At 49.2% G+C, this 24,645-nt stretch overlaps 11 protein-coding genes across 11 annotated transcripts; 3 read left to right on the plus strand and 8 right to left on the minus strand.

Annotated features, from left to right (window-relative positions):
• Nucleotides 1-361: 361 nt before the first annotated feature.
• Nucleotides 362-1,557, plus strand: N7508_001326 (uncharacterized protein; the record flags this gene model as incomplete). The annotated part of the gene is made up of 2 exons (XM_058459392.1): nt 362-846; nt 918-1,557. 2 exons carry the CDS (start codon nt 362-364, stop codon nt 1,555-1,557), a joined length of 1,125 nt encoding a protein of 374 aa, XP_058322924.1.
• A 634-nt stretch (nt 1,558-2,191) lies between these two features.
• N7508_001327 (PH domain protein) lies at nt 2,192-3,896 on the minus strand (the record flags this gene model as incomplete). The annotated part of the gene is made up of 3 exons (XM_058459393.1): nt 2,192-3,538; nt 3,594-3,719; nt 3,771-3,896. 3 exons carry the CDS (start codon nt 3,894-3,896, stop codon nt 2,192-2,194), a joined length of 1,599 nt encoding a protein of 532 aa, XP_058322925.1.
• A 2,953-nt stretch (nt 3,897-6,849) lies between these two features.
• On the minus strand, nt 6,850-8,855 carry N7508_001328 (arrestin family protein; the record flags this gene model as incomplete). Its single annotated transcript, XM_058459394.1, has 5 exons — nt 6,850-7,704; nt 7,755-8,180; nt 8,231-8,549; nt 8,601-8,744; nt 8,794-8,855. The coding sequence occupies 5 exons, from the start codon at nt 8,853-8,855 to the stop codon at nt 6,850-6,852; spliced, it is 1,806 nt and encodes a 601-aa protein (XP_058322926.1).
• A 3,071-nt stretch (nt 8,856-11,926) lies between these two features.
• N7508_001329 (uncharacterized protein) lies at nt 11,927-12,262 on the minus strand (the record flags this gene model as incomplete). Its single annotated transcript, XM_058459395.1, has 1 exon — nt 11,927-12,262. One exon carries the CDS (start codon nt 12,260-12,262, stop codon nt 11,927-11,929), a length of 336 nt encoding a protein of 111 aa, XP_058322927.1.
• Nucleotides 12,263-13,438: 1,176 nt separating this feature from the next.
• N7508_001330 (SNARE domain- containing protein) lies at nt 13,439-13,961 on the minus strand (the record flags this gene model as incomplete). Its single annotated transcript, XM_058459396.1, has 3 exons — nt 13,439-13,597; nt 13,725-13,833; nt 13,936-13,961. 3 exons carry the CDS (start codon nt 13,959-13,961, stop codon nt 13,439-13,441), a joined length of 294 nt encoding a protein of 97 aa, XP_058322928.1.
• A 593-nt stretch (nt 13,962-14,554) lies between these two features.
• N7508_001331 (uncharacterized protein) lies at nt 14,555-14,854 on the minus strand (the record flags this gene model as incomplete). The annotated part of the gene is made up of 2 exons (XM_058459397.1): nt 14,555-14,755; nt 14,834-14,854. 2 exons carry the CDS (start codon nt 14,852-14,854, stop codon nt 14,555-14,557), a joined length of 222 nt encoding a protein of 73 aa, XP_058322929.1.
• Nucleotides 14,855-15,043: 189 nt separating this feature from the next.
• Nucleotides 15,044-16,564, plus strand: N7508_001332 (N amino acid transport system protein; the record flags this gene model as incomplete). Its single annotated transcript, XM_058459398.1, has 1 exon — nt 15,044-16,564. The coding sequence occupies one exon, from the start codon at nt 15,044-15,046 to the stop codon at nt 16,562-16,564; it is 1,521 nt and encodes a 506-aa protein (XP_058322930.1).
• A 116-nt stretch (nt 16,565-16,680) lies between these two features.
• Nucleotides 16,681-18,022, minus strand: N7508_001333 (NAD(P)/FAD-dependent oxidoreductase; the record flags this gene model as incomplete). The annotated part of the gene is made up of 2 exons (XM_058459399.1): nt 16,681-16,873; nt 16,932-18,022. The coding sequence occupies 2 exons, from the start codon at nt 18,020-18,022 to the stop codon at nt 16,681-16,683; spliced, it is 1,284 nt and encodes a 427-aa protein (XP_058322931.1).
• Nucleotides 18,023-18,203: 181 nt separating this feature from the next.
• Nucleotides 18,204-19,601, minus strand: N7508_001334 (fungal specific transcription factor domain-containing protein; the record flags this gene model as incomplete). Its single annotated transcript, XM_058459400.1, has 2 exons — nt 18,204-18,695; nt 18,744-19,601. The coding sequence occupies 2 exons, from the start codon at nt 19,599-19,601 to the stop codon at nt 18,204-18,206; spliced, it is 1,350 nt and encodes a 449-aa protein (XP_058322932.1).
• A 1,438-nt stretch (nt 19,602-21,039) lies between these two features.
• Nucleotides 21,040-22,158, minus strand: N7508_001335 (RTA1 domain-containing protein; the record flags this gene model as incomplete). Its single annotated transcript, XM_058459401.1, has 2 exons — nt 21,040-21,985; nt 22,037-22,158. 2 exons carry the CDS (start codon nt 22,156-22,158, stop codon nt 21,040-21,042), a joined length of 1,068 nt encoding a protein of 355 aa, XP_058322933.1.
• Nucleotides 22,159-22,665: 507 nt separating this feature from the next.
• N7508_001336 (Zn(II)2Cys6 transcription factor domain-containing protein) lies at nt 22,666-24,192 on the plus strand (the record flags this gene model as incomplete). Its single annotated transcript, XM_058459402.1, has 3 exons — nt 22,666-22,722; nt 22,775-23,443; nt 23,506-24,192. 3 exons carry the CDS (start codon nt 22,666-22,668, stop codon nt 24,190-24,192), a joined length of 1,413 nt encoding a protein of 470 aa, XP_058322934.1.
• Between the last annotated feature and the right edge of the window lie 453 nt (nt 24,193-24,645).

The following is a 24,645-nucleotide window of genomic DNA, read 5'->3' on the forward strand; positions in this document are numbered from 1 at the left end:
GCCCTCAGAAGAATCCATCCCCCTCTCTACCTCCCAATCAAATGTCAGTCCACCTACACGTTCCGCGACTGCGGAGCCTCCAGGCTACCACATCGCATGACGCCCGGTCCTACGCCCATAAAGCACCGTCTTCCTGGCCTCTGGCCTCTGCGCCACCGGACGCGATTTCAATTATCGTGACTTTCCATCCGGACCAGAGACTTTATTGAGCCAACGGTTCCGACCTTCATGCTCCCCCTCCTCCCAGTGCCCGCTATGAGAACATTCCCTTCTATCCTGTTGCTTCCGGATTGAATACACTGTGTTTGAAAGAACATTAAACACCAGCACGTCGCGATTTCTCTTCGCGTAGTCAATATCCATGGGTGTGAAGATGGCTGAATGCGAACCTCCTCCAGTCGCAGACTACTTCTCGATATCCGATTGCTCGACTCTAGCCGCGAAAGACCCCTTCGAGCCGCCGTTCCTCCCATATTGGGCCCGATACGAGTCGCAGTGCGCGCAGAATCTATTAGATTATTCCGACCAGCCGATCGAGTACGACCACGACGACGAAGACTACAGCGATAACTGCTTCTTTTTCCCGGAAGACTGTTCGTACACACCACCTAAAGACTGGGTTGAAGTGCATTATATTTCAGTGGAGGAGACACGCGACATCCAGGTGGAGGAATACAGACCGGCAGATCAAGCCACGAACCCTGACACCACCGACATCGACACCGACACCGACACCGACACCGACGCCATGATTCCCGGACTCCCAGATATCAAGATGATCGACTCAGAGGCATTAAGCGACCTCCTAGAAGACAACCTCTCACCACCAGAGATAACAACAATCGTGTACGACCCCCACCCCTCACCAAACCCCAACCCCAAACCCAAGAACCAAAAACCTCACTAACAACCCCCAGCGTCTTCGCAACAAACGGCGCAGTCTTCGCCCACGGCTCAACCCTAAGCTCCCGACAACTCCGAAACCTAAGCGCAACCTACGGCGCGGCCTACACATGCTACGCGAAAACAGCCTCAACAGGCAACCTAACAGGCGTGAACCCAGCAAGCCACCCATCCTCCTACGTAACAGCAAAGTCAATGTCCCTAGGCGACGTAGGCTCAATCGTCTTCGAACTAGACGACTCAGTAGCGGTGGTAACGCGCATCGCCGACAAAGTCCTCATCGCCGCCGTAGGCCCATCCAAATCTGGCTCGGATTCCGAGTCACAAGCTCCAGCACCAGCCAACACGAATGACGCTAAAAATGGCCCACAGCCCGATCAGCCCATTGGGAATGGGATGACTTCACCGGATGGATCGCAGGATGGTCAGCGGACTCCGACGGCACAAGCACCGACTTTGAACACCCCCACGCCAGCGCAGAATCGCCATCTAGATCAGTATGAGATTGATCGTAGTGTTGACCTGGAGCGGTTGTCTAGTTTGAATTTATCGGCTTCACCGGCTGTCTTGTTGGCGCTTGAGTCGAAGTGTGCTGCGTTGGCGAGGTTCCTTGGGCAGAAGTTGGATGCTTTGGAGAGTCCTGAGGATTTCTGAGATTATCTTCTTTGCTCTTTCTGCGTGGGTGATATCAGCTGAGGATTTATGAGTTGTCTTTTGGGTGGATTGGTGTGTTTGTTCTGTTCTTTGGGTATGATAGTTGATCTGGATGATGTTGATCGGTTAGCGTTCTAGTTTCGTTGCATATCTTTTCGAATCTGACTGTTCTTTGCATGTTTCTGTGTGTCGTGCCTGATATTGAGTCAAAAGTTCGGAGGTTGTTCTGTATCGTAACCTCTAGCAGGTATCTCATTCATCGAAACACCTATACATAGTCCGAACACCCCCCAGTGGCCATCCACGGTATAGCAGTCTATCCGATATCCATCAATCTAAATCTATCATATCCCTCAAGTACAGAAGCAAGAAAAGAAAATTCATTAAGTGAGGTATACCAGGAACTCACAATCAATCCCGTAACGCTGTACACACAACGCACAATCTCATATCTCCAATTTGAGACCTCAAGATAGAAAAAGAAATGCAAGCGCAATATGAGTATGTATGAACACTGTAGTCCAACAAACCACAAAAAAAAAAAAAAAGCTATCCAAGCACAGAATCCCGAGCTAGAGAAACATGCATTGCAAGCAGTAACGGTAACGGGAAATGGTAATGGGAGGTTTTAGGCTTACGACTTCTCAGCCTTCTCCTGCACAGCCGAACCACCCGGCGAACCGTGGAAGTGGCTAGCAGTACTAGCAGTACGACTGATACCAGGGGTAGGAGCCTTGTCCCTAGCCTCAACAGGAGAAGCCGCAGCAGGGGAAGTAGCCGTAGGCGAAGTCGACGCCACGCCGGAAGTCTGTCCTTCGACCTGCTTCTCGTTCTCGGCATAAATGGGTGGCTGCTGGTTCTGGTCTGAGACGCTGCGCGCGGGACTAACCGGGCCACCTGCGGCTGGGGAAGTGGCTGTGGGCGAGGTAGCGGTAGCAGCAGCGGCGGCCGGAGCGGCGGCGGCTGGGCCGCGGGTTGCGTCCTTGATGATGGACCACCACTGCTCGGCGTCGTTGGGGGTATGAGCCTTGAAGCTGAGTTCGGTGTTTGTGTGGAAGGCGTTCCCGATCTTGCCCGAGGAGACATCCTTACCCTTGACGTTGAACTTGACACCGTCGATTGCGCCGACGATGCAGTCTGGCAGGTAGAGGGAGAGTTCTGGAGATGGGTCGCGGCGGAAGTCGTCGTTGTCTTTGAACTCGTGCAGGTAGCGTGCTGGAGTGACGACATAGTAGCCTGTGCTGTAGCCCTTGATCATGGCGCGGGAGCGGCGCTCAAGCGAACCCTCGATGAGAGGCTGAGTGGCGCGGTGGTCCATGTTTGGGAAGGTGATGCTTGAGAAGGAGCGCGGTGGGGAGTCTGGGTTGACTAGGGTTGCGTCGTTGCGCACGCAGAAGTTGATCCATTCGTAGTCTGGGGGGATGCGCTGAGCTGTGCCGAGGATGTCGGCGTACATTGCGCGCTGGCGTTCGAGCTGGCCGCCCATGTGTTGGTGGAATTGTTCCATGGTTCCTTGGACGGTCTGGAGGACGTGGGCTTCGAATTGTTGGAAGGAGTTTTGCACGGCGAGGATGTCCTGGCGGTGGTTGTTTTCCTCGTTGACCTGGTTGTTGAGGCGGTGGTTGATGCCGCGTTTGAGGAGGTAGGGGTCGTGCTGGTGCTCGATCTTATGCGAGGCTGCGGAGTCGAATGAGGCCGAGTTCTGGCCTAGGAGCTCGATGTGCTTCTGGGTTAGGCCGCGGGCTTTCTCGACTGCCTTGGCGCCTTTTGAGGCGCCGGAGCTGAGCTCCTTGGACTTGTTCTTGATCTCTTTGTGGAGACGCTCGAGAGCGGGGAGGACGCCTTTCTTGAGATTGTTTTCGCCGTCCAGGTACATGTTCACCATGCCCTGGGTGTTGTTGCGGATGTTCTCAAACAGACCTGTCACACCGCCAGCGCTGGAGCTGAAGTGGTGGCCTTCCTTGAGGGGTTCGTTGACGGTCTATTGCCAATGTCTGTCAGTTCCCGTCGTGTTAACCCATTGCCGAAGCACTTACCTTCAAGATCTTCTCATAATCCTTAGACTGAGACTTCTGGATCTTGGCCGTGACAGCGAAATAATCCTCGAGATATCCGCACATGTGCTTCCAAGCGCGGAGACGCTCAAGCAGGAGAGTGGTAGTCTACATCAGTCAGTCCCCGGCACTCCAATGCAATAAGACGATAGAACAAACCTCACTGCTATCAGTATCGGGAATAGCCTCATCATCACTCATCGAAGTACGCCGAGTGAAGCCGCTGCTCACAGTGCCAGACCGCTGTGGCAGCTTAACATCTGCGGGGCTCGCCGGGGTAGACATGGCAGCAGATCGAGTATCGAATGGAGTAACGGAATAAAGAAGATTAGACTCGGTCGGTGTCGAACTCTCAACCAAGTAAGGTCGCTATCTTATCCCAAAACCGGGGTTGGAGGGGGAAATGGAAATAGGTGTGGCGGAAATAACTAAAGTGGAAGACCAAGGCCGGAAGCAGCGCTAGTGGACTAGCTGGGAGTTAGCTGTGAGCAGGGGATCCATAAATGGAGACACACAATTCACTGTACAAGTGCACTGATCAGTGTACACTGACTCTGTCTCTGTCCAAGAATGTGCCAACAATGTCGAAGTGCAAAGTGGGATGATGCAAGTTCTTAAATGGCCCCAACGCCAATGAGGTCACCTGCCCCTCGTTGAGCCACTGCAACCCTGCAAACTTGACAGAGTGTGTGTGGCTTTCCAAATTTCTAGATCGGAGATCGGTGATGTGTGAGGCGTCATAGACCCATGGCCCATACTAGAGGAATGGATCGGATTTCGTATCTGGCTCTATAATCCCAGGGATGTGGTAACTATTGTACATATCAACTCTAACCCAACCAAGCTCATCTACCCAACCCATACTACCCATCCACACAATCTAGGGCCATGTGCCAATGTAGCATCTCCGCAAGCGAAACAATGCCATTGAGACCGGAAGCACCCGTCAACCCGATTTCGGACTCGAGATCGGCTTACATAAGGATATTAGGATTTAAGTTAACGTGTTTCCCTACCGAGCGGGCCACCACTACCGAGTGGGCCACCTACACCGGTCTATTCATTTTAAATACAATTATCTCAACCAAAACGTCATTAAATTCAATAAACTAAAGACAATTATTATTAGGACATACATTCGATCGATGACCCTGGGTTCCACAAACGCTACACTTCGGTAAGGCTCTCGTACGTGGCTGAGAAGGTGTCGGAGCTAGCTCTGCCTCGCGGGGTAACGGTGCTAAAACTGCTTGCTCTGACTGCGCTATTAGAGTAGAGGCCTCTAAAACTGAGAGGCCTTCTCCGGAGGGTATTTGCCTTGTAGAACGAGTCTTTTTTCGCTTCTTCTTCTCGTTTTCAGCGCGTAAATCGCTTACTTCTTTCTCGAGCAAGGCAGCCGATTGCATAGTGATTTCGCAGGCTTTTAAAACCTGATTAATCGCGGAATTTAGCGGGCTCGGTGGGCTTTTTGAGCGCTGTTTTAGCAATGCTTTAATTGAAGAAGCTTGCTTTTGTAATTGGACGTAATTTGAAGGCGTTTTCGGCTCCCACTCACTACCCCGGCTCGAGGGGGGTGTCGGCGTACGGAGGTAGATATCAAGCTTCGAAAGCACTCGATCAGGGTTATAAGGCACTAGACCAGCGGCGGCGAAGCTATTCTTTATAGTATCCGATTCAAAAGTCTTAATTCGCGCAGACGGGTAGGCGTCGAGGAATTCTAATTTATCGACGTGATTGATATTAAGCCGCATTTTCGATTCGATTAGCCGACCGTACTCGCGTTTTAACCCCGCAAAACAGCCAATATCGAGAGGCTGTAAAAGGTGAGACGAGTGCGGAGGCATACAAATTGCGATAATATTATTTTTTTCGCAAACTTGATCGAACTCCGCGGTTAAATGACTTCCGTGGCCGTCGAGGATCAAAAGTCTATACTTCCCCTTCGTACGCGAAGAAGTAGACGGAATAAAGAGCTTTTTAAGCCATCGAAGTCCAATTTGATCGGACGTCCACCCGTTAGAGCTAACCTCAAGTCTCCAATCTTTCGGAAGGCCGTCGAACCAAGATTCGATAAAGACTTTGCCTTTAAAGATCACGCACGGAGGAAGCGCCCACCCCGACGCGTTTATACACTCGATTGTAGTCACCCACGCGCGATTTCCGGGTTGTAAAAGCGATCTCCGACCGTAGAATTCCTTTCTCGTGATAACCTTGGCGGTCGCAATTAAGCCTATTGCAAAACCAGTCTCGTCAAAGTTATAGATATCGTCGGGATCGATACCGTATAAAAGGATCGTCTTTTGAACGAGAGAAAACCATTCGGAAATCAGCTTTGGGTCTTCGCATTTAGCTCGCTGATAATCGTAGCGTCTCGAGAATCGGGAGGAAAGAAGAGGATGCCTTTTAACGAATTTTGTAACCCAATTTTGGCCGACCGAAGGAGGGGGGGGTAGATCCACGCGCGGCGAGTAGTAAATCTGCCATTTCTCGTATAGTAGAAGGCCGAGGGGCTGCTCCGCGAGAATCCATAGAAAGAATCCATTTTTGAAGCGATTCCTCTTCAATTTCCGTCAATTTATGTGAATTTGCGCGAGTCTCAGCGCGAAAGGGAAGGCCGGTAACGCGTCGCTGTAGTGTTGTACGGGGTACGTTAAACTGACGCGCTGCATCACGAATTGATAGGATTTCTTGCTTCTTAATAGCTTGGATAGCTAATAAGATCCTACCCTCTTGCTCCGTACGTTTTTGAGAGGATTGAGTACGAATTGGTGGCATAGTGGGTGGTTAAAGAAGAGAGGTCTAATTAATTGACGCGATTTACGTTAGGTGGCCCACTCGGTAGTGGTGGCCCGCTCGGTAGGGAAACACGTTAGGATCAACAGCTGATTACCTGATCGGGACATGATGTCATTGGGTAGAGACATAATCTGACAAAAATTAAGTACATGCGTAAGTCGTGCTGGTAGTCCGATTCGTGGAAGCAAACATCTAAAGAACCCTGTCTATGACCAAACGCCAGAAGAGAAGAGAAGGAACGCCGAAAGAGAAATGCTGGGTCCCAGGTTTTATCGAAGGCTAGGGGTCATGCCAGACCAGTCCATGATCAATCGGGAGGAGAGAAAAAAAGAAGGAGGGAGGAGAAAGGGTCGGCCGTGTCCAGCACCGGGCCAGAGAGGGAACTTTTGTCGGAGGAAAGGGAGAGATCATGGATGGCCTGGGAAATCATCAGGGCCGCAAATCATGCTCTGGCGCGAGCCTGAACGAGTCTAAGTCTGCGATCCTCATCATCAGCATTGGTGCCGTGAGAGTTGAAATATCCGGGGCGGTTCTGCACCTCTAAAGGAGTCGTCACCCCGCTTGCACGGCCACTGCGGATGTGTGCCTGCTGGGGAGACTGGGGGACGGAGAGTGTAGGCAGGCTGCTGGCTACCACAGCGTTGTAATCCGGAAGACCGGAGTCACGCGGGCGCACTGTGCAACGGACTGCAGTTGAGTAACTGGGAACCCGGCTGAGGGTTTCCACCTCGGCGTACTGGGGGTGGAAGGGAGTGGCCATGCCCGAGGGGAGAGTGTCGGGCTCCACTTCGTCGGAGGGCCGGCGAGACAGCTCGGGGCTGCCATGGCTGTGTGAGTTGGAGCCGGAAGAGGGCCCAAAGTAGTCGTTGGGAACGCCCAGTTGACGGTGGATGGTGTACTCTGTAGGAGACTGAGCCTCATGCGGGGTCTCAGCTGGCGTGCGGCTGTGGAACGGGCTTGCGTTTAGGTTTGTCAGGCGGTGGTGCAGCGCCGAGGCCGAGATATCAGTGTTGGTCAGAGCATTCATCGAGGCAAGGTTCTCAGCAGACATGTTACGACTGAGAGGACCGCCTGGAGTACCGGGGCCACTACCAGGGCCGGGGGTGCGGTAACCGTTGGGATCGAGTTCGCTGTACAGCTGATCGAAGGTGTGCTCGCCATAAAGAGGAGGTGCCTGGTGCGCAAAGTCGTCCACGGCAATGCGAGTGGATTGAGGGGTCTGCCCTACGAGGTTATTGTTCTCATCGATGGCGATGTGGGGTGAAATGAAGATCGAGACTGGAAGTGTAGCCCGCAACTGCATGGAATGTTAGCCTGATCACCGCGGTCGGATTCATCGCTACTCACTTCACTGATATGCCCATCTGGGTTGTGCAACTGAATGCGGAACTTCAACTTGTGGCGAACCTTGATACCCTTGGTGTCGGTGTCCTGCAGGCAACGGGTCAAGGTCTGTGGCATGTCCAGCACACGTGTGCACTGGTATCCCTCGGCGGCCTCGTCGATGATCTCGATATTGTCCTCGTCCAACTCATGCTCATCGGTCAAGATCGTCCGAGTGATCTTGTATGTGTTGCGCACGGAATCGGGGTCTTCGGGGTTGAGGGTGAGGTCGTGGCTTTCGATCAACTGTGACGTAATTTGGCCGATGCGCAGGCCCTTGAGGAGCGGAATCAGTTTGAAGTCGACGTGAATGGAGGTTCCGAAGACAATGGCCTTTGTCGGAGTGCTGATGGAGTATTCGATCTTATTCGGCCAGATGTTGTCCACAGACTGCGGGGTGTCAGTAAAAATCATCACCGCAGGGGAAAAGCCCCACGTACCATTGCATGCGACAACTCCAGAGCGCTGGGATCAAGCGTTCGAATGATGCGAAGTGGTTTCCGGCACACAATATCTTTGGCATACTTGCGGCCAATCTCTGCCTTGAAGCGGTACATCACCCAGGTCTCCGAGAGACCTTCCACACTCTCCGGCATCGACCCCTCAAGCACCACATCAAATGGGTACTCATAGTTGCCCGCAGGCAAAACCTCAGTCTTGCTCTTGCCGGGGTCACGGAATCTCCAAGTCTTATCGTAGAATACACGTTCGCGCCACGACTTGCGGCCTCCGGCGGTGGAGGTGGACGGCAGGTGCCAGCTGCGGAGGGGTTAGCGATGACTCTGCCAAGATCAGACCTGCAGCACATACCAAACTCGCGACATGCCCGTCAACTCCAGTCGCAGATGCTTGATCGTGAGGGGCTCCGACAGGCACAGAATCAGAGTTCCCCGGAGATGGGCGCTGGCGGCTTCATGTTCACCACCACGGAACACGATATAATCCTCGTTCAATCTGCAACCAGTCAGCCCGTTCATGCGCAACACACAGAGTCCCCACTCACCTAATGTCGAAATACTTAGCGCTGCTGGCGCTTCCACCACTGCTAAAGAAGCTGAGAGCCATTTTGAGATGTGCCGCAGCAAACGGCAGATCACAGTGGTTTATGAAAAGAGAGTGAAGATAGAGGAGAAGTAGAGGTATGACACAGAAGTTTCCGAATTTTCGCTATCGTTGATCTTCCGGACCATAGCCAGATTCGCAAATCCGGTCCGACTAACGGGTCCCACCTGGAGGTGCCGTTTCCGGCGACTTTTGCAGTGGCAACGGTTGACTAAGCTGCAGTGTAGAGAAGCGATGTGAGAGTGAAGATGAGATCAGAAGTGAGATGGGACAAAGAGATAATTTAAGAGAAACCACAGATACGACAATACAACGCGACAAGACGAGACGTAGGTTGAGGCTTCAGTCAGCGCTATCAATACGCAACCCTGGAGGCAACGAAGTATAGGTTTAGGGCTATTATTTACTTAGATGTGCAGCCCTACTGTACTCATCAGTCCATATTCTATTGTGCCACACTCTACTATTGCCTCCGGGGCCTTCGTTTACCCATCACGCCATACCTCGGGATGATCCCTTTGACGATCATGCACAACACACGTATACATTGCCCTGTGATTATCCGTCTGATACATACATTGTACACCTGAGCCAAGACAGTCAGATGCACACTTATAGGGTTCAATTCCCATGGCGCCACTACAGTCAGAAGGCGTTTCGGGCTTGTCCAGTTAGCCTATACCGCTTGCCCTAAGATTGGGACTCGGACACTGTCACTGCACTGACCGCACTACAGAAACGATGATCTCTGCAGACAGTGCCTGGAAATCCCTGGAAAAACAGGCTGCTCAACAGATCCATCTACAGGTACTGACATGCTACTGTGCCGTATCTACTGCACACTATGATCCCTGCGCGGTAAAATTGCATCGGAAATATCCGTGATCTAACCGACTCTAGTAGATGCGGTTAGAGCGGGCCAGGTTCCACCTGTCAATGGTGAATTTCCATAATGAATCACAACAGATAAGCTGTCTCGGGACCACTTACGGGTCGACCTGATGTGGCGCTTCCCATCTGCGAACATGTTTCACGATAGACCGCTTATAGGCTGATGCAGAGGTCTGGATGCACGATTCGATTTTGATGTCCATTCCCGTGCTTCAACCCATGCTCGTTTTTTTCCACTAACGCTTCTACTAACGCTCTCGCTACTGCAATCTAAACCCTTCGGTTGAACTGACTGTCCATTACGGGCCTATTCGGGATCCCTCAGGCTCGGGTATTTCCGCGCCCGATCGGAATCCCGACCGGCTGCCCGAATGTCTCCCGAGTGTCTGTGCTGCGCCGGTGTGATATTTTGGATGGATTTAGCCTAGAACTGGTTTTTGGTTTTGGACGCGCAACTTGTTTGGGATTGGTCTCCTATTGGTTTGGATCGGGTTCTAGACTGCAGAGATTGGAATGTTTTATCTTTCTATGCCTCAAATGATTGCTTATGCTTCGACAAGGTGCTGACGGTCTAGGCTTTGTGTAGATCTACATCTTCAGTCTGGTGCGGCATATCTAGGCTGTTGTTAAAGAACCCTGAAAGTCCAGAACTTGCACAGTGAATTTGAACCCACCATCCCATCACAGCCCTCGACATGATTTTCAAGGTCCTTATTTTCTCGGGCTGACCCACTCCGGATCGACGGTGAGTTTTTGCAGAGATAGACTCCACTGTGACCATCATTGCAGCTCTATCCAGGCGCCGGTGTGGTTTTGTCAGGCATTGCATCATCTGCCTCAGTGATGTGGAAAGGGACCATATGGGCACAGAGTATGTCTAAAATAGACATTGACTTCAAAGTGGTCCAGATGACGACTATCCAAATTTGAGCTTCATTGGAGAACAGCTATCATGATCACCTTAATTCTGTTTGATTGCATGTACATACACAGTACAGTAGCATGAAACACATGCAAAGCACACATGCATAATGTGATACAGATACAGAAAGTGACGTACCAGTCATCACATACTCTTCACTCTGTATACAAAGTACAGTATCTCTTTCAACAGTGGACCTTCTTATCGTTTCCTTTAATTTTTAAAAAATTCTCCGATATCAGACCGATCTCGCCAATTGTCAGTCCAAGATGCAGCACGGGCTGCCTCTGAAACAAAGACTGGATTCGTGGAAAGTCCCGTGTCAAAGCGCTTGATTTTTCTTTTTGCCGCCCGGTAGTTCTCGTGCCGAACATAGGAGTCCTGCTTTTCTTCCGGTGATCGCCAGGGGCGAGGTTGCAATGCCACGGGAGCTAAGAGAATCGATCGACGCCAAGAATGGAAAAGAATTTTCGCGCTGAGGTGTTTTTCGGATGATTTTATGGGAAGGCTGGGTGGTTTGATTGCTCGGAGATTCCGATGTTTTGCTTTGTATAGAGTGTGGTGAACAGTGGCAATCTTCAATTCTTGTGTTTAATGTTCCTTATTTACATTTGTCGATGCCATCTCCGATGAAATCAGACTTTCACCATTATTTTACAGTTCTTGTCAAATGTGAACGCCTGAAATTCCCAAAGCCCAAGAGGCGGCTTTATCCCACTGAACGGCAACCCGCCAAGAGAACGCCTTGTGACCTGCCAAGGAGTTGCTCCCATACACCCTGCCAATGTCTTCATGCCCCCAAAGCCTGAATGTGAGCACCATTTGCTTAATTCGCATGAAATCCATAGTTTCTTCAAAGCATGCTAAATTAGCAGCCGACCAGCCAGGATAGCATACCCACAATCAATCAGTCCTTTGTTGAATGATAGAGCCTGACTGATCGTATGTATCCCGCATGAGATGCTGAGATATCGAGCCCCCCCCCCCCAACTATCACAGCGTCCCTGGACAACTTAAGATGCAGGAAGGCATAGGACTTCACCCTCCAAAAAAGCTCATCTCAGAGCTGTCCATTGAGATCTCCAATAACAAACCCAGAGCCCCAGACTGCGGCATAGGTAGCTATACTGATCATGCCAACAAAAATGGATCTGAGTCCCAAGTTTTGGTTCTATCCACCAGAACAGGGCGTAGGTGTACCACGATGAATCATCAATATAATAAAGAGAAAAGGAGTCTCTATCATCATCTATCCAGTTCTTCAAGCCATAAATCGATGTTCAACAACCCCAACCTGACGCGCCGGCATAGCCATATCAACGTCGACAGGCGTAGACTTTTCAACCCGCTCATTCGCAAGCGACGGAACCCTTCCAGGCAAATAGTGCGGTGCGGGAGGTAGATCTCCGTGAAAGATAGCCACACCTGCATTCTTGCGCCAGCGCTGTTCATTTTCGTACAGCTCGATGAATAGGAACCATATCCCTAGTGCTAGAGCCATGCCTGCGATTAGGGTTTGGTAGATTCTTGGCTTGGCTATTGTTGGGTATTTCTTGCAGTGCGGGTCTGGGCAGCGGGTGAATCGTGTGTGGTACATTGTTTGTTGGTTTGGGTGATGTTTGTGGTGGTGTTGGCGTTGGTATAAGGAAGGGGTGGGTGTTATTTTTGTTCACCTGTTGTTGAGATGGGATGAATGGAAGTGGCAAGTGAGAGATGGTAGTTTGTAAGTGATTCATTTTGGATATTTGTCTATCATTCTTGTCAATTGTGGTTTCTGCATCCGGGAAACAGAATGTATGGTGTGTTTTGACGAGATCGGTTTGGTCGAGGTCGGGCTCACATTCCTGAACATTTTGAGCCGAAAACAGTGGGGTTCAAGGGCAGGCGGGGATTACGGGACAGGAGACACATCTGGAGTGTAATACTATTACCAAAAATGAATAAATATCATAACACCATAGTGTTAACCGGGATAAGTCAAACGCATATAGAGCAAGGCGTGGGCATAGAAAGCTTGGAGACTTCGCTCCCGCTACAGGTTGGAATTATTGACTCGAAGTATACGCCCAAACCCACAATTCTCATTTGTTTGGTCTTCAGGGTTGTTGAAGTAAAATGTTATGGAATATGAGCATTCATTGGTGGTGTCGGCTAAGTATTAGATAACCAGGTAGCGCCATCACGCTGTGACCTTGAACACTGCAGAACGAGCGATCTTTGCTCTGAAATTACATTATCTGAATAACCAGGGTCAAAGAGTAGAGGGGCGTCGGGCCAAGTATTATGTTCGGTAGTAATCACAGTATTAATGACACAAAATGGAGGAAGCAACGATATTTCAAATCGCAATGCAAGAGCCATATGCTGGAAGCAAAATATCAAAGCCCGCTTGGGTTGATTCGCGAAGTCATAAAAACGTGAATCTAAAAATTCGAGGGGTGGTCGAGGACGGAGGACGGGATGTAGTAGTCGCATCGTTGAAGATTCTAGGTTGCGGTTTCGACAAGCCCCACATGAGCTGATGCTCAAGCGTAGAGCAAAACATGTGGGCGAAAAGGATTCGAGAAACAGAGACGCCCAACGCCCAGTATGTCACGTCGAATGAGGACTGGACGAAACAAGATATGCACACCACTTGCTAAAGTACCGGAATTTGAAGTGTATCACAGCATATTAAAATAATGGGCCGGCTCTTGTTCCAGCAAGAGCATCGAGGACCGATCAGTTTCAGGGCGAGGTTTCGAGGCGTATTGGATGAACATCAAGGATTTCCTTAAAATATCCATCCGAGGATAATATAGAGAACGACTCCGGCCGCGATGCACATTCCGGCGATCTTCAGTACAGCAACAGTGTCGCCTTGCTTCGCCATGCGGGTAAGACGGGTTGCACTACCTTTCAAGTTCGTCGAGAAGGAGGAGAATACATCGCTCTAAAGGGAGGCGGATTTGTTAGTTACACATCCAGATTGCCTGCCGAGGCCATTGCAACTACAGTTCCCAAATTCCCAACGAGCATCTTTTGGGACTGCACAGTGTACACAAGGCATTGAGACATACCGTATGGTCGAGTGTATCCTGATCCCGCGCATTGTCATGGATGTTGATCGTCACGTCACGGAGCGCTGAGACTTTCGAGGAGAGAGAGTTAAGGAGCGCATTGTTCTGCCTGATTAGATAGTCAGTTACGAATTCGAACGACTTGGTTAGACCTCTAAATGTCCAGCCACAGGGGAAGGTTCGATGGGGCAAGGCGAAGGAAGGGACGTACTGCTCGCGTTCGTAAGCGTCACTCATTCTGAAGGATTCAGTAGTGTTTTCGAAGGTGGTAAAATGAATGCGAAAATCACAAAGCCTTAGGCAATAAGCAGACGTTGGAGAGGTGGCCAAGGCCTGGGGTTTCGGAGCCGACGTCAATCCCGACACGTGACTGCCGGCCTTAACTTTAATCATCCTTCACTTGAAGTACATAATACACTCTTTGGGGTCATTTTAGTTTCAATGTATTGTCTGGCTTTGATGGAGAATCAAATGGTTCTGACTTAGAACCAGGTGTTTCTTAAGGCTTACTTGTGGGTCCAGGAACTCGAATTACCTATCGCTTCGATGTTCACCCTGCTACCTGTATGTTATTGATTCGTTTTGTAGCTCGAAGGTTACGCAAGTGGTTCCTTTGACATTTGACATAGAAAAAGCTTATCATGTATGGCAGTTCTGAAAAGCCATATTATTGCCCATTTGTGCTCTTCCACAGTACTCCCTTTAGTCAAGATTTCTGCCCATCAAGACCTGACAACCAACACAAACTTAAGAGCCACTCCAATCGCCCATTTACACCTACACAGCTAGCTTGAAGTCTTTGAAATGAACTAGCATGCCTCGATCTTGCCCTAGAGTGCACTCCTGATGAGATCAATGGCGCCAAAGGTCTTATTCCAAGTATCCCAAGTAAACTTCAAAGCCATTTGCATCTGCTCCTTGCTTCGAAGTCTATACATGTGAGGCTGAGTAGCCAAATTTTCGCCAGGGTTGACAGCATCGTGCAATTTCCTGATCTGAGCCTTGACCTTCTTGATTTCACCCCACAGATCCTGGCAATTGGTAAAGTTTGGGCTATGAGTGATTTCAATTGCATAACCAGTTTGACAAGCCCTTTGAAAACAATTCACTAAGTGCACCTTGGCATACATCTCGTGGGGAAGCCTGGGTGTATAAAAGAACAGTTCCGAAAGCGAACAATACAAATCGAACCCGTCTCTTTTCGCCAAGTTCGCGCGAGACGAAAGAAAAATATTTCGTGGTTCAGTATTTTCATTTCCTAAGTTTGATGCCATTCATATCTCTAATTTGTCTACGAAGCCATACACAGTAACAGAGAGATGCCAGACCCCTCCTCGAGCCATGATGTTGAAGCAATCGAACCAAACAAGATCAAAGCCCCTGGACCAGATTTATCTTCAGCTACTATATCCACCTCTGATACTAAGGATGAAAATGCTTTAACTGAGACTTTAATTGCAGGGGAAGCCAAATACAACCGTCTTCCATGGCACCAGCTCACACTTATGTTGATAGTGGAAGCAATTGCCTTAGGATCCTTGTCAATCCCTTCAGCATTTGCAACACTGGGTATGATTGCCGGGGTCATATGCTGCGTCGGTGTTGGCTTGATCGCAATTTACACATCATACATGATCGGTCAAGTCAAGCTGGCCAACCCGTCCGTACATCACTATGGTGATGCTGGCACATTGATGATGGGCCGATTCGGCTACGAGCTTTTCACGATCATGTTCCTGCTCCAGCTTATCTTTGTGATAGGCTCGCATTGCCTCACAGGGTCTATAGCGCTTGTACATATCACCACCAGTGGTATTTGCTCGCTTGTGTTTGGTATCGTGTCCGCGGTTATTCTGTTTCTTTTGGCGGTTCCCTCCTCCTTTGCCGATGCAGCAACCCTCGGCTATATTGACTTCGCCTCTGTCATTATTGCGATTGAAATCGCAATCATTTCGACTGGGACTCAAGCAACAAATGCACCCGGTGGCTTAGCAGCCGTGAGCTGGTCCGCTCTGCCGAAAGAGAATTTGACATTCTCGGAAACGTATGTTGCCATCGGAAATATTGTTTTTGCCTATTCATTTGCTACATGTCAGTTTTCTTTCATGGACGAAATGCATACCCCCCGGGAATTTACAAAGTCTATTTTGTCTCTGGGAATACTCGAAATTGCCATATATACCATCACCGGCGCAACTATCTATGCCTTTGTCGGCTTAGATGTCCAGTCTCCAGCATTGCTCTCAGCTGACAACACAGTTAGCAGAGTCGCCTTTGGTATCGCTCTTCCTGTCATCTTCATATCAGGCTCTATCAACACAATCGTGGCTGGACGCTTGATACTCAGCCGCGCGTTTAAGAACAGTGTGGTTCGATATGTCAATACAGCCAAAGGATGGGCTGTGTGGCTTATGCTTATATCATGCGTTACCATTGTTGCATGGGTTCTTGCTGAGGCTATCCCGTTCTTTAATGATTTGATTGGAAATACGTCTGCTTTGTTCACTTCTGGGTTCTCTTTTTATATCCCACCCATCATGTGGTTCGTACTCATTCGCAAGGGGAAGTGGTATTCCAAGGAGAATATACTTCTAGCTGCTATCAATGCCTTTGTGTTCATTTTTGGTGTGGCGGTGTTGGTCTGTGGGCTATATTCTACAATCGAAGATATTGTGAGTACCCCTTCCCATCTTCTCTTTTATTCAAAAGGGGACTCGCTGACGGAAATCTACAGCGCAAAGAATATCACGAAGGCAGTGTTAGACGCCCTTTCAGTTGCGTTACGCCTTAGTCGAGGTACGAAGAACAATCAAAGGAATACGTATTTGGATAGTTGGTGAATACAATGATGCTACATATCGCTCAAAAAGTTGAAAATTTGAGTAAAATGGGATTTCCGTTCAAAGTAATGTATGTGCAATGATTCATCATAGTATAGCATTACGTTGTAGGTAATTCAAAGCTTGGCCTGTTCCAACGGGCTCAGCCTTCTCAAAGGAGGACCTCCTCGACTCCCATCACCCGCCATAGGACCCTTAACGTTACCCTTGGGTAGGTTCAGTCGCCACTTCTCACGCAAGTTCTGAGGGGCCTTGCCTTCGAAGCAGTCGGCGATATATTGACCCAAGATAGGGAGGAACTTGAATCCACTGCGCACAAGTTAGTACAAATAAAAGAAACACAATGTGGAGACCATGGAGAACTTACTGTCCGGCACCACCAGTAGCTAAGAACAGACCCTGCACGGTAGGATGGTGATCGATAATAAAGTCACCCTTAGGAGTATCGGTATACCAGCACAACCGACGGTTCATCCAAGGACGATCACCCAGCTTGGGGAAGAACTGACGCAGACCCTGGCGTAGGGACTCATCGGCGTCATCAGGCAGATATCCAGTGGCAGCATTGCTGCTCTCAAACTTAGGCGAGGAAAGCGATTTCTTCTCACCATCGACATCAACATTCATCTCAGTAGCATATCCATACCCGTGACGCGCAAGCTTGAGAACATTAGTATCCGGTGTAGGCGGGAATGAGAAAACGCCCGAGCTCATGTTGATCATGACCGGGATTTTCTTGTACTCGAGAGCCTCCTCCTCGGTCAACTGGATAAATCCAACAGGTTGACCAGAAGAAGACGCGGCATGCCCGATGTTCAGCAAACGGTTCGTCCAGGCACCGGTACTCAGGATCACCTGGGAAGCAAGCAAAACTTGTCCGCCGACAAGGTTGACACCGACAACGCGCGAGCCGGCCTTGCGCAAAGAGGTGACTGTACCCCTGGGACCAGCGATGATAGAAATACCGGCGACTGTACACTTAGATGCGAGTTTTTGAATGGCACCTGCGGCATTGGCCCATCCACCTTTGGGGTTGTGATAACCGCTCATGCCAGCGACATTGGCCTGGACACTGGGGTAAAGCTTGCGAATATCGGACGCATCGGTGAGTTCGTCCAAGTGCCCACCCGCAGCCCGGATAACGGACTTTGAACCCTCCATATACTTGTTCTTAGGCGTTTCGGAGAACAGAGCGAATCCAGACTCGAAGTATTGATCTTTGTACTCGGTCGTCCAGCCCTTGTACGCCTCACGAGCCATTTTGTAGTAGATTGGGTCGGCATAGTCGGCACGAATGATGCGCGAGATGTCAACACTGCTTCCATCTGCTGAGGGTGGAACAAATCGGTCGATCACGGTGATATCGGTGTATCCGCGCTTATTCAGTTCTAGGGCGGTTGAGAGACCGAAGACGCCGGCGCCCACGATCACGATTGAGTCATTCTTAGCGATGGACATTGTGGGTGACAATTTGGTCTACTGAGCAGTTGTCGTTGAATTCGTGCAACTTGGACCGGGGACTCCGGTGGTTATAAAATGAGGCAATATAGAGTCACCCCCGGCTCGATGCCGGGTCTTGGCGTCCGGGAATGGCGGGTCCGGGCCGTGTTCGCCGTGCTTTATAGATCCCATCGCACTTTCATATTGGATTGACACTTAGCCAATCTTCAAATGCTCTGCCATAATCCTGTAGCTGAAGATAGAGTCCGTCCCCGGTTGTGACCTCTACATTTGGATCATCGGGAAGCCCTGACAGGTCCATCGTAGGTGCGATCTGACTCGGTAATTGCACTGGATCCTCAGTCTGCTCGGGCGGATAAGTTACACATTCAGCTGCTACTGTCTTGTGCCCTGAGATTCCCGCTGATCCAATCAGGGTGAAGTCACGCTCCGTGATATCACCGACAGAATGATCGCCTGAACTTCCAACGCTGTCCTTGGCAAGCTCAGGACCAAAGATGTCGTTGCCGGAGTCTGGGGATTTGCTCGCATGGGCATATACCAAGATTTTCCATAGTAGCTGCAGGTTGACGGACCACATCTGGCGCTGGTTTGATCCCCCTAATGTACCACTGGCAGTCATGAGTCCCCCAGGAGAAACACTGTCCCTAAGCTGTTGTAGTTGTTGAGCCTGAAAGATATTAGGATAGGCGGGCTAAAAGGTATGAAGAAAACTCACCTGTCTATCAATATGTGGCCAGCGACCACCCATATGTCGTAGGAATCTGAGACATTTCTCGAAACCTGTCTGCGCTTTTCTGTTAAAAGTTTGATCCTCTACAAAGCTATGCTGAAGATATATCGTAGCAACAATAGCTACACAATGACCTATCGTTGGATCGGAAACCTCAAATCCTTTTGCATCGATAAGTTCAACGAAATGCAGAACCCAGCCAGAATGAAACGTCAACTGCTCGAAAGAGTTGCGAAGAAACGACTGGGGCATTGTCCTGCGGAAATTCCGAAGGCGCATAGAAAGAAGGAAAGGGTGATTTATGAGGCAAGGAACTGCATGCCAAACCATCTGGAAGAACAGCCACGGACCCCAGTAATCACGATGAGCCTGAAGCTCGGCTGATGGGTGGTCTTGGAAGGGGCTTGCATGGAGTCTGAATCTGAGTGGCATGAGACTCTCGTGCTCGCAATGCTGGAAATGAATCATAGCGTAGTCGGAGTGTGGTGACCACGGTGGGTGGGCATGAATTCCAACGGGACTAGCTGCGTAGTTGCAAGCCAATGCCCACAGCTCGCTTGTGTAGATGTTTGTGCCGACAATTCCTATATCTGGTTTAGAGCTGCTGGTGCGTCGTGCATTGTCCACATTGGATATCATGGACCCCAATAGCGAAGATGGTTCACCATTCTCACCCAATGGGTCTGGACTCTCTCTGGGATGAAGAGGCTGGAAAGATCCCTGCAAATTCCGGAGTACATTCAGACCGATGAAGCACAGTTTACGCTCATCGCGTTCGGTTTCCAAGTTGCTCAGTGAATCCAGGCCGTTAACTTTGAGGTTTTGCATAAAGTATGAGGCCATTTTCGTATAGAATCTTGCCCGAATAATATGGCCAGCTGAGGTGCAAGATCCGATGTTAGAATCCAAGTACATGGCACCATGAGATTCACATACCGGTAAATTCAAGCATACTCAGAAGACACATAGTCTGAAGAGTTGATAGTTCCACACTACCAGATACCACTCTCATCATGACCATCTGGGAAGCCCTACCTATCAACCTTTTTATTTCAGACTGAGTTTGGGGATTATTGACTGCGCCATCATAGAAGCGAGTCCCAAGAGCTTCAATGGCACAAATAAGTTCGGGATCTCTTGGTCCAAGCGAGGCAACAGAAGATCGATAAGGAAACAGCAGCAGGGGCTGAGAATTGCAGTATGTCAGATATAAATCTGCTGCCGATAACTCTGATGAGCGGGTTCTTTAATGTATATAAGCAAATCAATTTCATCGGGCTTATCGGAGGCATAGGATCGACTAACACGGAAGGACTGTCTTGGGGCGGTAACTCCGGTTCATGGTGGCTCGCAGGTACCGACGAAGTCAGGTCTTGAGGAGGCCGCCTGCATATTCATTTAGTACATTCGGTCGATCCATTCTCATTTAAACTCACGTAATGTAGTCCATTAATCTGTCCAATGTACTTTCAATCCCAGAGATGCGCTCGTCCTGCATTACAACCCATTTAATCTAGGATCCGGTGACAATCTTTAGAAACTTACCATTTTCTTAAAATTCTCAGGCTCTTCACTCCGAGCTTCATCACCGGAGTATGTGCATCTTTGACCCAGCCTCTCACAATACGAGCAGACGGGCTTTTCTCCGGGACAGCGCGACTTTTTCCGGCTGGTGCTGTGTCAGCGTAGTTGACGAAGAGTGCATAGTCAAACTTACCGGCAAGGTCCGCAGGCCTGTCTGGCCCTTTTTGATGGCCGTTCATCTTCTGCCGGGGCCATTTTTTTCGTTAATATGCCATGTTCAAGTGAGAGGTAGGTTAGTTCGAGGCGGGAATCGGACCGGGCGGGTGTGGGCCGTCTGATGCCGGACGCCTGCTACGGGGGAATTTAGCGACATCTTGGTCAATGTTAGTTCTATTCGCCATACCGCTACTGTGAGGTATGAAAAATTTATTATGATTTATATATTCTACCATGAACAAATGTCAAGTCTGCTTGCAATAATAGTATGTTTTCTGATAATGCCTCAGGCGCACTACAATAAGTTAATTGCTCAAGATAATTCAACCGAACTGGCGCACTAAGTACTAAGTTATAGGCAATTATTGTATGAGAATTGATTGGTATAGGAGACGAAAGAAGTCTATTTTGGCAATAGGAAAGGAATGCAATGCAAAATATCGCTCAAGTAAGAAGACATGAACACCAATATAAAAACAAATCAAAGTGCAATTATGACAAGAAGTCCAGACCCAAAAACGAAACATCCAAAAGAAACCATTTAAACATTAGGACTGAGAGGAGCAAGCTCCTTTTCGTCCCCCACCACAGCCCTCTTATTAGTGGCAGTCCCAGCAGCAAAGCTCCCATCCTTACAAACGGGCCACTGCTCCTCCCTCAACCAATACTCTTCATGAGAAGGTGTACCCTTGATCATACCACCAAGGTCAAGCGGGTCAGCAAAGGTCTCCCAAGTAGACCTCCGATCAATCCAACCGGGTCCGACTCGCTCAGTACGACCATCAGGACTGAGGTAACGGGTCTTCTGACGAGGCAAGTTGCGACCAGGATGAAGCGCATTCATCCACCAAGTAAAGACAAGCATGGGTCCCAACTCAAAGGCATAGAGATACCACTCATGGCTGAGGATTGGACCGCAGTTCTCTCTGCAACCGATCTTATCGAACATCTCGAAGGCTTCGACTGCGCGGAAGATACACCGCAGCAGAACGAGAGTTGAAGTGCCGTAGAGTGTTATGCAGAGAATGCGGACGTTAGGTGAGAGCATACGGGTCTTCGAGCAGCGGGCGTGGACTGTTGCCACGACTCCAATGACGCAACATTCGACTGCAGCTTGGAGAACTAGACCGGCGGCGATGAGTGCGCCGCCAGTCTTGAATTCTTCTTTATCGCCTTTTGCTGTTAAGTTTTTGGCCGCGCCTGCGGCTGTCATTGCTTCCACGGCTGCTCCTAGGTAGACGAAGAAGATCAAGACTCGGTTTGGGTTTAGGAGGGCGTGCATTGGGAGGTAGTTCATTAGTCGGCCCACGATGTTGTATGCGGCTGCTGAGTAAATTGGTGGGCCGGCATAGATAAAGATGCTTGATGCTATGTAGAGGTTTAGGTTGTCGGGGTGGTAACTGGATATGCAGCGCATGACCCAGCCAGCTGTGAAGACCGCACCACCCCAGCAGAGGAAGAATGTGACACGCCAGAATCGGTAGCGGCTGAAGATGTTAGATATTGGCTATTCAAGCTTAACTTTTTCTGCAACCCACTAGTTCTGATAAGCATGTAGTAAGAAAGACAGGCCGACTAAGGCTGCAAATATAGCGGGCAAGATGTGGCTGGGGGTGTATAAGTAGAGGCTCTCAGCCTTTGGATCTGTGCTGACGACCATGATGAAGTATTTAATAATTTGATGAATGAGTAGGTGAAAATTCAGTGGGAATTGACGCCTTTAAATGTTCAATCCATCAATCTGACATACCCTCAGCCCTGCCGATCTACACAAACAACGAAGCGGCACATGCGTCCCGATCGGGCTAGATGCAATCTGAGGTGTGTGGCGTAGAACGGTAGGTTATATTGAGTTTGATGAGCCCCAATGCCTCAAAATCGCTTGATAACTCGACAGGTCCAGGCACGCCAAGACTTCCGAAGAGGAGAGATGTGCATAGTTGGCCCCCAACCAATCAGCATCGCCAGACTAAGCCTCTCAGCGGCACATTCGACCCAAAGCAGTTAGGCCGATGATGGCATGGTCAGCCCAACTCAACTTCGCTGGCAGCCTTAGCCCAGTCAAGATCTGGAAGATTAGACTGTTCGGGGATTTTAGCATTCAGGCCCGTTCTATAGGCTTTCCGTTTCGAGATCTACCCTCCGCTCCTTTCTCCAGTGCCCCACCATGCCAGGCGTACCGACAGGCAGGGCCTGTGATGCATGCCGCAAGCAGAAGAAAAAGGTGCGCGCAACAGACACGTGGAAGTTAATATATTTGCTAATTGTATGATAAGTGCGATGAAAAGCAACCTGCCTGTGGAAGATGTGTGCGTCTGAAGGTACCCTGCATTGGGTCTGGCCAGCAAAGATATAAATTCAAGCAAGAGCATCGCTTTTCGCCTCCAGCACAAAACAGCAATGGACAACAAATTATGATCATACTCGATAACAAGTCAAGATTGAACAAAAAAGAAACGCCTCCGTTGGAAATTCCTCCTACATTCCCCAATCACCATCTTACATCATTAACAAATTCATTCGTCGGCGCCATCAAACGGTCAACAGACCTCCGATACAACCTCTGGTGGTCATTCGGTCTATTCCTAGAAGAAGTTCCCCGACGACTCGGCAATAATGAAGCACTCGACCGCGCAGTCGATGCCGTGACCACAGTCCATGGAGATTTCTGCACTCACCAATTCGTCTCAGTCAATGCTTTATCAAAGTACTCCCACGCACTGAAAACCTTGAGTGTCTACTTAAACGACCCTATCCAAGCAAGTGCATCAAATACCCTCTGCGCCGTGATGATCCTTTTAGTCTGCCAAGCATTCATTGGAAACCAAGGACAATTATTATCAGGACACGCAGGAGGCGCAGCCAACATCCTACGCGCAAGAAAAAATTTCGGACCTCGCGACGAATTTGAGCGCAAACTATTCCTCTCTCTACGAGGCAGCGTGGTAAGTAACCATTCCCCACATCTTCTCACTAAACAATACTAATTACGCATAATATCATCAAGCTCTTCGAAGGCCTATACAACGAAAAAATAGACCTGTCCCCATTAGAATGGGAATCCCTAGTCCAAAGCGACTACGACGCAAACCTCCCCGAAGGACGAATGATGCTCTGCTTAACAAAAGCACCAACGCTAATTAAGCGCGGCAAAATCGCACTACGAACCGGCCAAGATCTGACCCAAATAAAAAGCGAAATCGAACCCCTATACTCACAATGCAAAGAAATTCTCTCGGAACTCAAAACGCGAAAAACCGAATTTGAAGCCTCCTACCCCGTGACATCCTCCCCGACAACCATGGCCAAAATGCTGAAAGCGCATTATCTACGCACATACGGGCTAGGACTAACGATATCGGCTTTTTTTAATTGTATGGTGCAATCATTGAACCTGGACGATCCCACGTTCGCGATCGAATCGACGTCGCTGGTTGAAGAGACGCTTGTACATGCCGAGGAGTCGCATGTTTATAGACCTGTTGGGGCGGGGTATGTTATTTTGTGTTTGTATGCTGCTTGGGCTGCGACGACTGATCCGCAGTTGCGGTTGAGTGTTGAGTTGGCTTTGCTTGATTACCATGGGGATTTCAAGAATAATCGTGTTACTGATTTGCCTCGTGATTTGGATTGGGTTTCTGAGCATATTTGGCTTGGGGTTCCGCCTGTACGGAAGGCTCTTGTTTTGAATTGATTTGAATTGACCGTTGATATAATGTGTTTACGGGATAAATGATTGCAATGCTTTGTGGTTATTGAGATACAAGCTGGATATATACGCATTTCTTGTTTAGGGGTTGTATTATACGACTTGGATATATTCTTGCCATTGTTACTGTGTACTCCTCTTGAATAGGAGAATAAATTTGCCAAAAATAGAACGATCCTGCGGTGAATTTCAACGATATTAAGGTTCGCTTAGTGGCATATGCTAGTCAAGCTAAAAGAATTTGTTGGGAACATATCAAAGTTCAAAAGAACAGCCTCCGATACCTAAATGTACAATAGTGGAAACTAAAGCCCCTAGAGAAAAGAATACAGCTCAACAAATCCGTGATTCATTCGCATGAGAATGTGAAATCGCTAAATGAGAAATAGAAAAGAGATACAGAGGGGCTTCAAACCAAATGGACCAGGTGGCACCATG

Source organism: Penicillium antarcticum (assembly GCF_028974205.1).
Source record: "Penicillium antarcticum strain IBT 31339 chromosome Unknown utg000002l_segment0_segment0, whole genome shotgun sequence".
In the NCBI taxonomy this organism is placed as follows: domain Eukaryota; kingdom Fungi; phylum Ascomycota; class Eurotiomycetes; order Eurotiales; family Aspergillaceae; genus Penicillium; species Penicillium antarcticum.